This window comes from Quercus robur, chromosome 2 (assembly GCF_932294415.1).
Source record: "Quercus robur chromosome 2, dhQueRobu3.1, whole genome shotgun sequence".
NCBI lineage: Eukaryota > Viridiplantae > Streptophyta > Magnoliopsida > Fagales > Fagaceae > Quercus > Quercus robur.
This window is the reverse complement of record NC_065535.1, coordinates 75,902,555-75,920,782: the sequence shown is the minus strand read 5'-3', so window position 1 is coordinate 75,920,782 and position 18,228 is coordinate 75,902,555. Positions and strand designations below refer to the sequence as shown.

At 35.6% G+C, this 18,228-nt stretch overlaps 1 protein-coding gene across 1 annotated transcript; it reads right to left on the bottom strand.

Annotated features, from left to right (window-relative positions):
- Nucleotides 1-11,912: 11,912 nt before the first annotated feature.
- LOC126715060 (AAA-ATPase ASD, mitochondrial-like) lies at nucleotides 11,913-14,001 on the bottom strand. Its single transcript, XM_050415489.1, has one exon. It carries the CDS (start codon nucleotides 13,939-13,941, stop codon nucleotides 12,340-12,342), a length of 1,602 nt encoding a protein of 533 aa, XP_050271446.1. The 5' UTR covers nucleotides 13,942-14,001; the 3' UTR covers nucleotides 11,913-12,339.
- Nucleotides 14,002-18,228: the final 4,227 nt, after the last annotated feature.

The following is an 18,228-nucleotide window of genomic DNA, read 5'->3' as shown; positions in this document are numbered from 1 at the left end:
TAAGTCGCGAGTTCCAGTCGCGAGTTAACCGTATGGCCAGTTGTCCTGTTTTGTCCTGTAGTGCTCCAGCTAGCATAACTGTTCATCTTCCAGCATGCTTGGCACGTGTGCATCTTCTGGCGGGTTGAAGCCGCGAGTCCAATCGCGAGTCCCAGCCGCGACACTCTGTTTTCTTGCACACTCTTGAGCAATCTTCACACTATCTCACTCACTACCCTTACAACAATCCCACCTAAATACAGGGTTACTAAATGCTGAATTACAAGCAAATTTGGCACGGAATAAAGCCAATTAGATGGTTGAATAAATTCAACTTTACAATCTCCCCCTTTGGCTATTCCGTGACAAAACCCTAAAACAGACTCTAGACTTAACATGTGAGTTGGGAACAGTTGATCAAAACTCACTCACACCTAATTCTAGAAGCTGTGGAGCACTTGAATCATATGAACATAAACTCCTGAAACACAACAATACACCATGATCATTGTAAGCAGAAAATTATAAATGTATATGAAACAGGCAATATAAGATCAAGCATAAGATGGAGTTAATGAACAAACCATGGCTTGATCAACCAAGTGAACGCCACAAGGTAGTGATCACAGTGTTCATTCACACTTGGAATGAACACAAGGACATACAAGCTAACAAGCACAAAGCAAGACACTTGTATGTTCAACACTCAACCAATGCATAGCTCACATGGCATATGCATCTAGGAACAATCCTACAAGGGCACAAGAGTGACAGTACATAAACCACAATGCAGAACATTTAGATTTAAAATACTGATTTCACATAGCATAAAGGCTGCACTTAAGCATGGTACAAGCCACAAGGCCTACAAACTATGCATAAAACATAAACCCTCAAAGCTTACAAAAGCATATGGGTACAAACCAACAAATACCTGAATAACAACATCAAACATATATATAAAAGTTTATCCAAGAGTATATGAAGAAAGTTAGAAACAGTTATACACCAAAACACAGTGTATCAAAACCAAAATAACCATTAGTTTAGAAGATAAGACGAAAACAAAAATATGTGTGTGTGTGTACTCCCCCTATCGCTATGCACACTTCCCTTTGAACTTTTCTCCCCCTTACTGAATGCTCTCCCCCTTTTTGTCACGAATAGCTAAAGACTCTCGTCCAACTTTCTTTGAATCTCATCTAGCTGATTCTCCATAGTCTCGAGTCGCATTTGGACATGGTTTTTTGTGGAGTAGAGAAGTGCCACAAGCTCATCAATCCGTTTCTGAATATGCTCAAGAACACTGCCGACTCTGTCAGTAGGAGAAGCAGTTTGTGCTTGCGGAATACCAGCCGGTGAAGCTTCAGGAACATCACGAGATGCAGATGTGGTATGTGCAGGTGTCTCTGAGTCAGGGGCAAATGAAGGACCCGGAGAGATATGAGCATGTCTTGGTGATTTGGAGGAGTGACTTCTGCTTGCTTGAAGAGTGAACAAAGAAATGGGACGTTGACGAGTCAACATTTTACCATCTGCAGGAGGAGTAATGCCTGCATTAAGGATGAGCTTCATGACGAGACTGCAAAATGGAATGATTCCTCGAGCTGTAGATCGACAAGCGGTCTTCCTCAGGTTGTAGTAGATGTGAGCACATATATCAATGGGGGCTCCGGTAATGAGATCACACAGAAATATAGCTCTCCCAAGATTGATGAATGTAGTGTTGGACAGTGGGTAGAGGTTGGTGAACATGATCAACTTCAGTGTGGTCAACTCAGGTGCAAACTTTGCGGTGCTGATTGAAGTTCCTGCACTAGACACCTCATGATCGTGTCCTAGGATTTGTAGAATTTCCCCAACCTCTGGATTTCGTTCATCATAGGGAGTTAAATTCACATTCTGAGGTCTGGTGATGCTGAGAAGATCTGCGATGGAGTCTGGGGTAACACTAAACTCTGTTCCTCTGACCCAGAAAACGAGGACAGGTCCAAGATCAGAGGCATTGGAGAAGCATTCTTTGACCAGCTCATCCATTGGATCATCAAAGTTTCCGAACAAGTTTGCCCAGTCTCGTTTCTCAAAGATTTGAGGGATGAATGTAGTCCCTAAGGTGTTGAACTCTACTACCCGCTCCACTATAGTTGTTGACTTGTCAAACACATTTGAGTAGGCGTGTGAGTTCAGGGGAACTCTGAATCTATCCTCATTGGGATCTTGAGATGCTTGAGATGATAGACGAGTCCTTTTAGCAACTGGGGATGCTGATTCGTCAGCAACAATGTCTTTACCCCTGGAAGATCGACGAGACATCTGCAAGAGAACAGACCAACAGAAAAGAACCAAGCAACAATACCCCACAAAAGATTGTCAACAAGATTCAGTATAAACAATATTTCAATATAAAAACCCAGACTGAATATAGTGCAGACCCAAACAATCCTTCCAACAAACCACAGAAGCACAAATCAATACGTGCATCAAACTTGGTGAAAGTGCACCAAGACAAAGAGAGACGCAACAACTGTCATTGAGACAGGTTAACATGACCATGATATGCAATAACAAACAGCATATGAACATTTAGAACAGATAGCAAACATCACTCCAACAGAGACATGAACATGGGGAAAATATTTCAATCATGAAGAAACCTAACATCCACACATCAATATTCAGGCAAGAGTAATGAGTAAGTCACATAAACACCAAACCCATTTCAGAAAAGATTCTCAGATTCAATAATCAGCAAAAATTCAGAACAATGAAAAACACATTGACTGCTCAGCATGAAAACGGGTGAGAACAATATCAAAAACAGGATACTCCAAACCCATTACACATAGAGATAAGAATAACGAACACAATACCAGTCCAAACAGTAACAGAAATATGCAGGAAAAAGAAACTGAGATTGAAAAATCAAAACCCATACCTTTTCTTGATGATTTGGAGAAGAAATGAAGCACCAAAAGGGTTTGAAAAATGGATTCACGAAGAGGTTTGGGAGAAAACAGCAGTTTTAAGAGAAGATGAACAGTTACAAAAGTTCGAGGGAAAACTGAAAGAGGTTTAAAAACTGCTCCCGTTTCTGCAAAACACGCGATTTTCGCGACTGGTTCAAGTCGCCACACAGTCGCCAGCTCAAGCCGCCAAGGCACTCAAGAAGAAAATTTTGAAAAATTTTTCTAAGTGTTTTTCGCGACTGGAAGGTCTACCCGCGAGTGAGTCGCGAGATGAGCCGCGAAAATCTCTGAGTGAATCTCGCGACTGGACCTTCCACTCGCGAACAAGTCGCCAAAACTGACCAGCGAAGATGCGACTGAAGCTCGCGACTTGACATACCCGCGACTGAGCCGCCAAAACAGGGCAAAACTGTATTTTTTGAAATTTTCAGATTTTTCCAGCAAAATACTTTCCAAAAACACCTAAAACACTCAAAAATCTTTTTGTGCTTGAATTTACAAAGATTGAGCATGTGAAAACACATTTCATCAAGTACAATCACACAAATGAATATGGCATTTATCAAACATAAACTTGTGTGTTGTGTGTGGATATCAACAATGAAATAGTCCTTTGTCTAATGTGAAGCTTCAATGATCAATTCAACCAAGGCATACACAATTAGCACTAGATCATGTGACCAATCTCAATTATAGAAATATGAATATATGACTTTCCACACAACTTGATAACACAACTAGGAGCCTTTCATTTGACTCCACTTTCAGCCATAACAATTGATCTTTTGAGGCAATCATCTCTCATTGTGAGAGGTATAGACAACATTTTTCTTTGAAGAACAGGCCTTTGGCCTTTTTGAAAGAAATTTCACTTTTGATATAAGGTCGCTTACCCTTTTTCCTAGTCAAATACTAGAATGTGCGACAGGCTTTTGCAGCTCAATATCTCTTTTCATTTGGAGATTTACATTTAGTGAGCTCTTTTTAGCAAAAAAATAAAAAAAATGGGAAGAGATATAGACACAAGTCTATGCATGTTTCAAAATCAACATAACCATTCACTAATCATTCATGACAAGTTTGAAGATCTATTTACAACAATCACATAGATTTCAAGATTTTTCCCATAGTGATATGAGTGCATGAAAACAAGTAATGTTCGAAAAAGCACAAAGCCATTAGCACAAAGGTACACGGCAAAACGAGTTTTAAGACAAAACTCAACACAGTCAATCAAGCTTTTTGATTTTCAAAGTTTTACGTAATTTTTGGATTTTTGACTCAAGAAACAAAAAGACTGATAAAACACAATTAAGAAATATTCACAAACAAACAACCAAAAACAAACACAACAAGCATACCAAACAAACATAGTCACAAAGCATAGGAAGTATTAATGCATGGACATGTTGTAATGCTTACGCATGAGTACCCCTTTTCACCCACACGTCACTTGCGTTTGGGGTGATTTCCTTAAAGGATTGGGTACGGGAGTTAGGGCTTTCAAACCTTCGTGAGAAGCTTTCCAAGCAGTTGGTGAATGCACCAATCATCTTCATCACGTCCATCATTCCGGGATCTCCATTTTGCTCTCTAGGTTGATCCCCTGCCCAAGTTCTCCTATCAACTCTTGGTCCTCCTGACCTTTGAGGAGTAGCACTGTTCATTGCCCTCAGCTTTTGGCAATTTGGTTGAGTGTGCCCTTGAAGTCCGCAATAATGGCACACATACATTCCTCTAGGACCTCTTTGTGGTCGTGGACGTGACTTGGCACGAGACTCGGACCTGCCCATAGACTGATTCCGATGATTCAGCATCCGTTGGTCCACCACATTCTTCTTTTTCTCCACCTCGAGGTTCACACTCGTAGAGTTAGCTACAACTGGATCTTTGGACTTCACAAACTTCACTTCTTTGGTGATATTTCCAGTTGAGCTACTTCCTCCGGTATATCCCAGTCCGGATTTGTCTGAGAAGCTCTTTTGAGATGATATAACATCATCAAGCTTCTTGGTGGTGACCCTTTCTATTTTTGCATTTGCTTGAACAACCTCATTCTCAAGGAATCTCACTTTAGTGTAGGCTTCGGACAGCTCACCATTAAGAGTTTCAATCTCGCATTTGGCCTCCCTATACCGGATTAGGAGACTTTTGTAGTCCTCCTCAGCCTTCTTCATCTTTCTCACAGCAGCCTTGGCTACCCTTGTGTATTCACCTGATTTCTCCAAAAGTGAGTTGTAATTTTCTTGAAGAGTTGCTGTGCTTTCTTCTTCTTCAGCTTCAGATTCTTCAGCAATTCCTAGTGAGTCATCCTCACTATGTTCTCCAAGGTCTTGAACAAGCAAATTCAATTCATCCGAAGACTCAACATGAGCAATAGTCATGAAAGCTGAGTAGTTTCCTTCTCCATCACAGCTCTCTTTAGATTTCGAGTCGGACGAGTCTGAATCACTCAAGGTCGTGGCATACACCTTGCCTTTTGATTTCAAATAGTTAGGACATTCCCTCTTGAAGTGTCCATGCCCGTTGCATTCAAAACAAGTAACACCTTGTGTGGATTGGGATTCTTTTCCATCTTTCCTTTGGAAATCCCTCTTCTCCCTTCCAGAATTTTGGAATTTTCTCTTATCATCAAATTTTCCATTGTTTTTGAATTTCAAAAACTTCTTGAAATTTTTAACAAGATAGGCTACATCCTTGTCCACCATATCTTCTCCCGAAGAGCCTTGATCTTCCACCTTCTCATTAACGGTCTTTAGAGCAATGGATTTACTCTTCCGTTGATTTGGCAGCGACATTTCATAGGTCTGTAGAGAACCAACCAGCTCCTGCACCTTGATGTCATCAAGATCCTTGCTCTCTTTAATGGCTGTCACTTTAGCACGGAAGCTTTCCGGCAATGATCGAAGGATCTTCCTTACAATCTTAGAGTCCTCCATCTTCTCCCCCAAGTTAAACTTGCTGACAACTACTTCATTTAACTTCCCATAGAACGAGTCGAAGGACTCATCCTCACTCATCTTGAGTTCCTCAAACCGAGTGGTCAGCATTTGTAACTTGGTATCTTTCACCTTCTTCGTGCCTTCATAAGTTGTTTCCAGAATCTCCCATGCATCTTTGGCAATAATAATGTGAGAAATCCTGTGAAATTCATCTGGAGACACACCACAGAAAATAGCATTTAGTGCTTTACTGTTAGCATTAGATGCAGTAAGTGCTGCCTTATCCCATGTGGATTTGGTTGCTTCAGGTTTGGTCCAACCCATCTCAACAGCATCCCACACGGATTCATCAATAGAGCATAAAAAGGCTCTCATACGAACCTTCCAAAATGCATAATTACTTCCATCAAAATATGGAGGTGCATTAAGGGATTGAGACCTATCCATCTCAAACAGAAAGGGAGTCAAGGATCACACAATGGTTATGAAACCAAACAGATGTGTACCCACTCTGATACCAATTGAAAGTTCAAAAACGTGTACAAAAACACTTTTGAACGTTTAGACCCCCAAAAACCAATTTAATCAACACATGCAATATGTTAAACAACTAGTGTGCGGAAACTTAACATATGCTATAACAAGGAATTGATTAAACAACTATCTAAGCCACATCAAAATAAACCACAGCAGATTAATGTAAAGGCAGAGATAGAGAGGAAGGAAGATGCAAACACAGCGATAACACCAGATATGTTATCGAAGAGGAAACCGAAGACCTCGGCGAAAAACCTCTCCGCCGCCCTCCAAGCGGTAATCAATCCACTAGAAAATACAGTTGGGATACAAGGACAGCAATAGACCCTCCAAGCCTAATCTACCCAATGCACCTAAGCCCTCCAAGCTTCTTGCTCCAACGAGGTTGCGCCGAACCTTTTTCTTTTCTAGCTTTCCGGATTCCGCTACTACACCGTAGCATCAACCAATGAAGATTGGCTCCTTCCTAACTGCTTCCCAGAACTCCAAACGACTGTCTCACAGAGATGATAATGGTGAGAACCAGGTTTGGTATAATGGCCTCTCAAGTATTTGACAATGGAGAGGAAGAGAGTGAGGGAATTTGATGAGACTCTAAGGTAGAGATTGTGGGTGAAACAATCTGGTTTTTCTTTAGGGTTTCTCTCTCAAAATTCTCTCTGGAAGCTCTCTTTCAATCGTGGGTTAAAAGGGTATTTATACTGAAGAGGAGTGGAATGCGAAACGTCATGTTTTTCCAAAACAGGGGTGGCTCGCGGCTTGACCTCGCGGCTTGACTAAGTCGCGAGTTCCAGTCGCGAGTTAACCGTATGGCCAGTTGTCCTGTTTTGTCCTGTAGTGCTCCAGCTAGCATGACTGTTCATCTTCCAGCATGCTTGGCACGTGTGCATCTTCTGGCGGGTTGAAGCCGCGAGTCCAGTCGCGAGTCCCAGCCGCGACACTCTGTTTTCTTGCACACTCTTGAGCAATCTTCACACTATCTCACTCACTACCCTTACAACAATCCCACCTAAATACAGGGTTACTAAATGCTGAATTACAAGCAAATTTGGCACGGAATAAAGCCAATTAGATGGTTGAATAAATTCAACCTTACAAGTATTTTGGTCAGGTCTGGCTTGTTGACAAGGCCAAAGTTCGGAATAGCAGAATACTTGTCTGCAAATTCATCAAAAACCAAAAGTATTATTATAAAACAATACATACAAAGGGAAAAGTAAATTACAAGTACCAATAGAAAGGTTGAGCAAAGAGAATGTTAGTTAAAAAAAAGGAGGTATTGTTAGAATCATAAGCCTAGACCTAAAGTACCCCACCTGGTGTCCCTTCTCTAGTTGGATAGTGAAGCCCATCGTGCCACTCTCCTAAGACAATTAGAAAGTCCTTATTCATGCCCTTATTAGACTCAAGGAGACACGATATGAGCCTAACCGCGGGAACTCTAGTTTTTAGGTAATACCCCTACACCATTAATTTATAATGGTTATAAACCCAATTAACGTCATGATAGGTGAGGTTCACACCCATCTTCTCATTGAGAGCATCTACGCTACCTAAGATCCTAAACATATTAGAAGCACACTGGGTGGGGGAAAGTATATGGGCAATTAAATAATCCCTAGTTAATCTACCCATAGGGATTCTCATCCCCCCCCTCTATAAAGGCGATCATAGGGATTACAACTTCTCCCTCTTGTCTCAAGGTATGTCATTCCCCCTGTTTACGATACCTAATCGAAACCCTGGTGGGATTCGATATTGAGCTTTGAAGCTCTCTATGCCCTCGGAGTATCTACTAAGTAAGGGAATCTACCCATTTGGAATAAATGACAAAAGGAATAGGTGGATGAGATGGAGTTAGAGTAGCCGAGGAAGAAAGGGTTCTAAATAAAAAGGAACATAAGAGAAAAGGAGAAGATGAAAAGAAGAGAATGCTAAAGATGACTTACGGAAAGGAAGAAAGGCTCCTCAAACTAGCTCTTGATGTTTGAGTGTACAAAAAGTGAAGTAGTCAAAGTTTTCAAGCAATATATATATATATATATATGAAAAAGAAAAGCAAGCAGGAAAACTCTCGCTCAAGTCCCCGTAAAATCCTTGGCCGTTGGATCTCCATCGTACCGTGGAACGTGGGGAACATGGAGCCGCAGAAATTAAATGCAGGCGCGTCCCAGATGTCGAAATGTCAAGAGCGTGCTTCGAGCAGTTGAAAAGACACCTGCATAGACATAAGTGACGTATGAGAAGAGCAGAAAAATTGCTGTAACATCGAAATCCTCCTTTTTTTTGAGGAGCAAAAGAGGAAAATTTCGAGGGGCTATTATAGGGATGAAGGGCCTAGGAGTGTATATTGGGCCGTGGGCCTTGTTCGAGGACAGGTAGGCTTTAATGGAAAGATACCAATTGGTGAGTTATGGGAGGATTTTGGTCATAAAAGTTTGGTAAGGTTGTTCGAGGAGAAATGCCTCCTCGGCTAAGTAGAGCAGACCATCAGGAGCTACGCTATGGACGATTCTACTGGTAAGGATAAACATTAGGAAGGAATAGGATAGAGGGAAGCTAAGAAATATATAAGATAAAGTTGCTACCACCACATTAAAAGCTTTGCAGCTAACTGTCTGACCACATTAATGTGAATGTGATACCTGAACAATGATATTCAACCTTACAGCTATTCCCAAAGATTTCAGGAAGGTGTTGATAGGACAAGGATAGAAGCCAGCAACTTGATCTACACATGGAGGGTTGAGATGAAGCAAACAGGGTAATATAAAGGAGAAAGACCCCAATTACAAGGGGGCATCGGAGAATCTATAGAAAGAAAAAGACTATAGCATTAAAACTGGAATTTTAATCAAGTCTGAGAGAAATATATTCAAGAACTACTCTCCTTGGACTTTGCCGAGGAAGGATTTTTTCGCATAAAACCTATTTTTCTTTGTTTTATTTCCATTTTTAATCCATTGTGAACGTTTTCCAATTCATTGAAACCTAATTTTCAATCCACTCTCTATAAATTCATTGTATTGGGTTCTTTAGGCCTTAATCCTTTTACCTTTTGAGCCCAAGATCCAAAAGTTGCCCCTAAAATGGTCATGTAGAAGAACAAATAGGAAGAACAAATGTTGAAGAATACTATTATGTTAGTAAACTTCATTCATAAATGGGTTTTCAATGCTATGAAAAGTTCCTAAGGTGTGTTTCATTGGATTTATTGTTGTAATGAATATAGTAAAAAGAATATTAGGCAACAATAATTTGGATTCATTACCCTCTTCTCCATTAACATGTTCTAGCAGTTGTTGGTTTTTTTCCCCTTTTACTACTTGGATTTCAGAATTTGAAATAAAGAATAAAAATTTGCATAACATACACTTCATATTGGGGTGCGTTGCACCAAAAAAATAACAAGGCATATAATATACTTATATTACAAATAATTTTTATTTTCATTATCCACATCATCTTTGTCAAAACAGAATAAACTATCTAAAAATTTTGTAACTCTAATAATAATAATAAAATTCCTGTCTAAAACAATTCATCGAATATAGAAGTCATCAAACACGATAAAAATGACTCTTTGTTTACTTAGGTAATACAAACGTATGAATATATGAGTATGTTCTCTATTTTTTTTTTTAAATTACTTTAAATTGCAATCAATTGTCTTCTCCTCCATTATATTAGAAAAAAGAATTTAGGTTTTAATTATTTTTTTTATTATTTAGTATCAATAAATCACAATAATCATTCAAATAATAGTTACATTCTTACTCATCTAGATATCTATAACCAAATCAACATACTATAACATGGAGTCCACAAGTATAGGAGTAATAGTCAAGTCTGATTTATATATTAGAGTATTATGTGTTTTTATTTTTTATTTATATGTCTCTTTTACTATGATTTGCTGTCAAGCAAAATGGTTTGCTCTCTATTTCGATGTTAAATGAAATGTACGATTTGCAATTCTAGGTTTCCACGTGTTTGATAAAATGACTATAAAAATTATTCCAAAAAAAAAAAAAACCAAAGATGGTCATGTAGAAGAACAAATAGGAAGAACAAATGTTGAAGATTACTATGATGTTAGTAAACTTCATTCATAAATGGGTTTTCAACGCTATGAAAAATTCCTAAGGTGTGTTTTATTGGATTTATTGTAGCAATGAATATAGTAAAAAGAATATTAGGCAACAATAATTTTGATTCATTATCCTCTTCTTCATTAACATGTTCTAGCAGTTGTTAGTTTTTTTTCCCCCCTTTACCACCTGGATTTTAGAATTTGAAATAAAGAATAACGATTTGCATAACATATATTTCACATTGGGGTGCATCGCACCCAAAAAATGACAAGGCAAATTATATACTTATATTACAAATAATGTTTATTTTCATTATCCACATTATTTTGGTCTAAACAGAATAAACTATCTAAAAATTTTGTGACTCTAATAATAATAATAATAATAATAATCAAATTCCTATCTAAAATGGTTCACCGAATATAGAAGTCATCAAACACTATAAGAATGACTCTTTGTTTGCCTAGGTACGTAATACAAACATATGAATATATGAGTATGTTCTCTATTTTTTTTTAATTACTTTAAATTACAATCAATTGTCTTCTACTCCATTATATTAGGGGGAAAAAAATTTAGGTTTTAATTTTTTTTTTTTAATTACTTAGGGTGTGTTTGGATAGAACTTATTTTGTTGAAACTGAAAACTGAAAACACTGTAGCAAAATAATTTTTAAATATGTGAATAGTACTGTGGGACCTATTTTTAATGAAAAAATTGATAAAAAATGAAATTTGTGGATCCATGAACAGTGCACGGATGCACTGTTCATGAAAAACTGGTCAAGTATTGTGACTACTGTTTATGTATCGTACATGAACAGTAGCCGCTTGTGAGGGGGAAAACACGTAAAAAAAAAAAAGCAGAAAACGCTGAAACGGAGCAAACGCAGCAAACGCAGTATGCAAACAGGTACTTAGTATCAATAAATCACAATAATCATTCAAATAATAGTTACATTCTTACTTATCTAGATATATATGAACAAATCAACATACCATAACATGGAGTCCACAAGTATAGGAGTAATATTCAACTGCAGAAAAATTTACACTAAGATTTGTCTTCTTTTCATTTTCTACATTTTTTTTATGTCAATTTAAATTCATTATTTTTGTAAAACCATGTTTACTCTACACTATTTAATTATGAAGTTTCTAGGGCATGTCATATATATAAAGGCTGATTTAAATGATTTCTTGACAAATCTTTTTTGAATAATTTAATAAGTTAACGTTATATATCTTTGGTTATTTTTTTTTAGTAATGGTAGTTTATTAACTTATTTGGTAAGAATTTCCTTTTGATGATTCACAAAATGATCATTAAAAATATTTCCACACATCGTGTGGATTTGTGACTAGTTATTATATATTATGGTGATCAGAGGAAAGAAAGAACACGTAAACAATGTCATTCTTATTTAACAAACTAAGACACATACAATGTCTAGTATCTAAGAAATTTCTGACCATCATAATACTATTATACAACATCGCCCCAGCAAGGCCAGTATGGTACACGTGGTATTACCCATTACTATCACGTGGCATAGGGTCGATGAGCCCACACTGGAGACCCCCTTTTTTTTTAGCAAAAAAGGAAAAAAAATACTATTACACAACATCCATCTTTCCCTTTTACTCTTTTTTTTTTTTTTTTTTTTTTTTTTTTTTTTATGAACCTATTACACAAAAACCTAGTACACCAAGCTATTCAACTTATTACACGACGTCCATTCAACCTATTTTATTATACATATAATGCAGAGCACACAATAACACCTATTCACGTCATTCCTAATTGTATGCTAGTTAACTTCAGGCGGTGACTCCATTTTCTTTCACCTCATTAGCCAACGTCTTATCATCTTTCACAACTTCAACACCATTCTCTTTCGCATCTTTAGCTAAAGACTTATCAATTTTCACATCTTCTTGAGTAGCTTCTAGCTTCTCTTTCTCTTCTTTCTCTGCCTTTAACCGTGCCTCTTCCTCAGCCTTCTTTGTTGCTTCCTCTTTGGCCGTCTTAATAGCTTCAATCAATTTCTTCAAACAAGCCTCAGCATCTTCATTCAGTGACTTGGGCATCAAATTCTCAGCAACATCAGCAGGAGTAATATTGGTTTCCTCCAACAAGTGGCCAATAGTCGCAAACAAAGGGTGTGAGTCAACATCCAAGTAATTTTTGGCAAGAACCTTGAATGCTTCAAAGCCACAATAAGACAATTCTATGTGCTTATCCATACGTCCCCTCCTAATGAGAGCCGCATCAAGCTTTTCCACGTAATTAGTTGTGAAAACAATGATCCTCTCTCCCCCAATAGCAGACCAAAGCCCATCTATAAAATTCAACAACCCAGAGAGAGTGACCTTACTATTGCTGTCTTCTTCACCTTTGGTCATTTTACTAATAGGATCCTTGGCTTCTTCATCCTTCGCTTTCTTTTTTTCATTCTTTCGTTGACCCGTAAGATCAAGTGAGCAATCAATATCTTCTATCACAATGATCGACTTACCTGTGGTTTCGATCAAAAGCTTTCTCAGCTCTGTGTTGTTCATAACCGTTGTCAATTCAAGATCATAGATATCATACTCCAAGTGGTTGGCCATGGCAGCAATCATGCTTGACTTACCAGTTCCAGGAGGACCATAAAGAAGATAGCCGCGCTTCCAGGCCTTGCCAATCTTTTTGTAGTAGTCTTTTCCCTTGCTGAACTTTTCGAGGTCATTGACGATTTCCAACTTTTTCTTTGACTCCATGGCCAAAGTGTCGAAAGTTGCTGGGTGCTCAAAAGTCGCATGGCTCCATTTCCGTGCTCTGTACCTTTCCCAACTCTGGCTAGGATTGTTAGTGTACAGCTTCCTTTGTCGATTGCTCACCGTTATTGCCTTCCCTTTTTGAATTACATGATTGATGTAAGTCCCATTGACAAAATCTCTGTGCGACTTATGGAAAGTGAGCTGGTAATACCTCTTCTCGTCCATCTGCGGGTAGTATGAAAATGACTGCTGGGTTCTTGTGTATTCTTTCTGGACAGCCCACGAAAGCTTTACCCCTTCAAATTCATCAGTAACTCCTTCGTTCTCGTCCATGCTCAGTTGTACAGGTTGACTGCTGTCTTTGACATCTACTGCCTTAAGATATTTAGCTTCCCTGGAGGACTTTCCACTGAGGTATGTTTCAATGGCAGCATAGGCATCACTACGCTTGACACCCATGTACTCCTCACTGTCGCCTATGAATTCAGGGAACCTAATATAGATATAGGGGCTCACGAGACTCGCCAATTTCATACTGTAACTTATGATGGAGCTACGAAGATGACCAGGGAAATATATTTCTAATATTTTCCAAAGAAACACTATGGTAGCAATCTGCAATGAGCCACCTAGAGACCATATTCCCCCCATCATCGTCATTTTTTTCTCTCTCAAACCTTTTATGAATTGTTTGAGAATAATGCTTGCTCATGAAAGTGTAATACGGAGCTGCCTACATTTATATAGAATTTTCGACAGCTTAGGGCTTTATTTTATTTTATTATTAATATTACAAGTCTAGACGGAGTAGTTACCCAAGTCTTAATCCTTGTCAACCAAGTTTCCAAAGGTACTAGTTATATACTAGGGGAGGTATTGTGCAAATCAGCTTCCTTCAACCATTCAAATTAGTTAGTTAGGCACGTTTTCAAACAATTTAGAAAACTAACATCTTGAGTTTTTGAAACTCGAGATCCATATTAGAACTCGAGTCTGAAAGACTCGCTTTATATCTCAAGTCTTAAAACTCGAGTTTCATGCAAAAAAATTTAACCTATAGTGGCGTTTTTAAGACTTACAGTGACGTTTTAAAACCCTATAGCGACGTTTTCCTGCAAAAAAAATTTTTTATAAGTGCAGGCTTAAGGAGTCCTATAGTGGCGTTTTTAAGCCCTATAGTGACGTTTTATAGACCTATAGCGGCGTTTTTTGCAATTTATGAAAATCGAGTCTCTAAAACTCGATTTTCAGCGCAATTTTTTTTCTCCATATCGAGACTTAAAAACTCGAGTTCCAGATGTTATTTTTCAAAATTGTTTTGAAATATGACAATTAACTAAATTGTTTAATATTTATTGTTATTTTAAAAAAAAATTCTATACTAGGGAGTAGGAACCACAATAATTTTTAATAGCGACTCGTGTTTTTAATAGCGACCACAATAATTTTTACTAGCCCTCCATTTTGGACCTTAATCTTAATATTTTGCCAATGTCTTTTGTGCTTCCATTACTTACAGAACACTCCCAAGAAAAATTGAAGCACGTTTTAGATGCTAGGGTAGGGACCATTCACTCAACCCGTCTTCGTCCTCACTTCCAACAAAAGCAACTTGTGTTTTTAATAGCGACCACAATAATTTTTATTAGGCCTCCATTTTGGACCTTAATCTTAACATTTTGCCTATGTCTTTTGTGCTTCCATTACTTACAGAACACTCCCAAGAAAAATTGAAGAGAAGCATTGATCACCTTAATTAATGGCTATAGTTTTTTTTTTCCCCTCTGATCGATAGTTACAGTAATCGAAGAGAAGAATTCGAACCTTAATTCTTATTATAAGCCATTTAGCTAAGTTTAGCAGTAGTACTAAATTAGTGTTGATTACCCATCCAAGCGCCTTCGTCTAACCTTATAGAACTAATTCAAATACGTAATTTTTTTCTTCTTAAGTGAAAGTTAAAGGGATTCGAACTCCCGAATTTAAACCCAATAAAAGAGGATCGTGCTTGGATAGATCAATTGCCAAAAAATTATAATATACATAATTATATAGGAGTTTAAAGTTTGAGGCAACAAAAATTATATATTTTTCAATCCAAACATGAATCTTTTCTCAATTATAAATCTTCCTTCTACATTTTTTATCTTTTATATTTTTCTCCTTTTATAGGTTTTAGACCTGTAATAGATATTGATAAAATAGAAAAGATTTACTTTTTCTTTTTTGGCTAAAATGTAAATTGCATTCTCTAAATTTGACTGAAATTCATTTCAATTCCTTAACTTTATTTTTTAATTACAATTTTTTAATGAAATTGGATGAAAGACCTTAATTGAATAAATTTATAATTTAGAAAACTCAATTAAATGAAAAGTTAGAGTATTGAAATGAATTTCAGTCAAACTTAGAGGATTTGATTTGCATTTTAGCTTTCTTTTTTTAAATGAAGTTTGACACACAATATTTTACTAGTTTTTCTTCTTTTTCCTTAAATATTGAAAAACTTTTAGTTCATATGTTAGCCCCAAAAATAAAAATCCGAGTTCTATTTTTATATCATAGGAAGTTACCCTTGGTATATAGAGTTGGTAGGTTTTGCTTAGATCTCTTGAATCTAACTTTGTTGTATTGTTGTATTATGATCATAGTTATTAGAACTACATCAAATATCAAATGGTCACGGAACTGTGGAAGTGATTATTTGAGTTTTTAAAATATACCAAATATTGAAACTGATAAAATATTAGTGTTCATAAATTTATTCAAATGTAGAATTTATTGATTTTTTATTATTTAAGTTTAAAAGAAAATTTAGAAACCTATAAATAAAAGGGCAATTGAAGAAAGACATGGTTATTTAGTCAAAATAACATAATATATAAAATAAAATAAAAAATACTTGTAAAAAATCTTGCAGTTCAATTGACACTTCAATTCCATTAAAACCATACTGTTTGATAATTTTAATTACCTATCATTTTTTTCACTGTTTAATTGATTTTGTTTTCAAATCCAATATTTCTTTTTGGACAAAATTTAGTAACAAAATTAGTTGTAGCCTAAAACTATAAACTTACTTAATAAAATAAATATTACTACATATTTTGAAAATCTAATCGTTGAATTACATGTTTTTTACACTCTTAATACATATGTCAAATTTTGTGTCAATCAGATATTATTTACTATATAATCTATAAGCTTATATTTTATGCATAATTTTAAACTACAAAAACTTGTAATTTAAACAATTTCTTGATGACATAGCTATTGACCTTTAATTTTCTATAAATTTTGCAAGTATAAAGGATATACGAAGAAGATAATTTTAATAATTTTAATTAAAACCATATTGTTTGATAATTTTAATTAACCTATCATTTTTTTTATTATTTAATTGATTTTGTTTTCAAATCCAATATTTCTTTTTGGACAAAATTTAGCTGCAAAATTGGTTGTAGCCTAAAACTATAAACTTACTTAATAAAATAAATATTACTATATATTTTGAAAATCTAACCGTTGACTTGCATGTTCTTTACACTTTTAATACACATGTCAAATTTTGTGTTAATCGGATATTATTTACTATATAATCTATAAGTTTATATTTTATGCATAATTTTAAACTACAAAAACTTGTAATTTAAACAATTTATTGATGACATAGCTATTAATCTTTAATTTTCTATAAATTTTTCAAGTATAGAGGATATATGAAGAAGATGTAATCCAATGGAGGATTTATCAAAATTCACTTCTTATAAAAAGATATTGGGTAAGTTTTTAACTTTAGGCTACAACCAATTTTGTAGCTAAACTTTGTCCTTTCTTTTTTATCAATCCAAAATTTTACACAGGTCAACAGTAATTGGATGATACAAAAATGGGTTAGGTAACTATGATTTCGACCCCTCAAAGTTAGGTTGGAAAGCAGCCACAAAGCTACTCTATTGTTTGTTCATCTAGTGTTACTAGGTAATTTCATAGTTGACGTTAAGGAAACCACATGTGCTCTAAAACTATTGTAGTGAAAAGATATTTCTTAAATTTGGATTTCCATTACCACCAGGGGCGGCTCTACCCTTTGTTCAGGAGTTCAAATGAACCCCTTGACTTCCCAAAAAAAGCTTTTATATATTTATAATATTTTTTTTGTTAGTTTAATTTTTTAATTTATTCTTAAAAATATTTTTGCACACCCTAACTTAAAATTTATATACCTTTATTACAAGTATTTCTAACTCTAGAAGTGCGAGTAAATGTTTGTGAATTGTAAGTGCCAGTGAATTGTAAGTGTCACTTTTTATTATAAATTTATATTATATGTGTGTGAGTGTGTTTAATATTAATTGTATGCATTACTTTTTTTTTTTAATGTTATTTGTGTGAATTTACTCAAAAAAAATGTTATTTGAGTGAATAATGATGTGTGTGGATATTTGTGTATACAATATGAATATAATATAACTTTATATAATTTAATAATTAGGAAATAGAGAGGGTTTATTACATGTGTGTATATTGTTATCATATTATAATAACTTTTTGTTATAAAGTCAAAAAAACTATAAAGTTAATGTATTATTTTATGTATGAATGAGTGTAGTTGTATGCGTCAATAATTAATACAAAACCAATGAGTTAAGTTTATTCATTTAGTTTAAAATATTTTTTATAAAAACAATGAAAAATTAATAGATAATAACAACTGCATAAAAATAAAAATGTTAGACAAACTTAACAAAATAAAATGGTCAAAACTACCCACATTTGCAATAAATACTCATAATGAACAATCTTTCTTTCTTTTTTTTGCTTTTTTTTTTTTTTTTTTTTTGTTTCCCACAATGTTTTCTTAAAGCTTTCAATCACAGACTAATCACCATTCAAAATTTGAAACTTGTAAAAGGAAATTATAAAACTTCATAATTTTTTAGTCAA

Coding starts and splice junctions, on each gene's coding strand:
- LOC126715060 (XM_050415489.1), bottom strand. CDS start 13,941: ATGACGATGATGGGGGGAATATGGTCTCTAGGTGGCTCATTGCAGATT.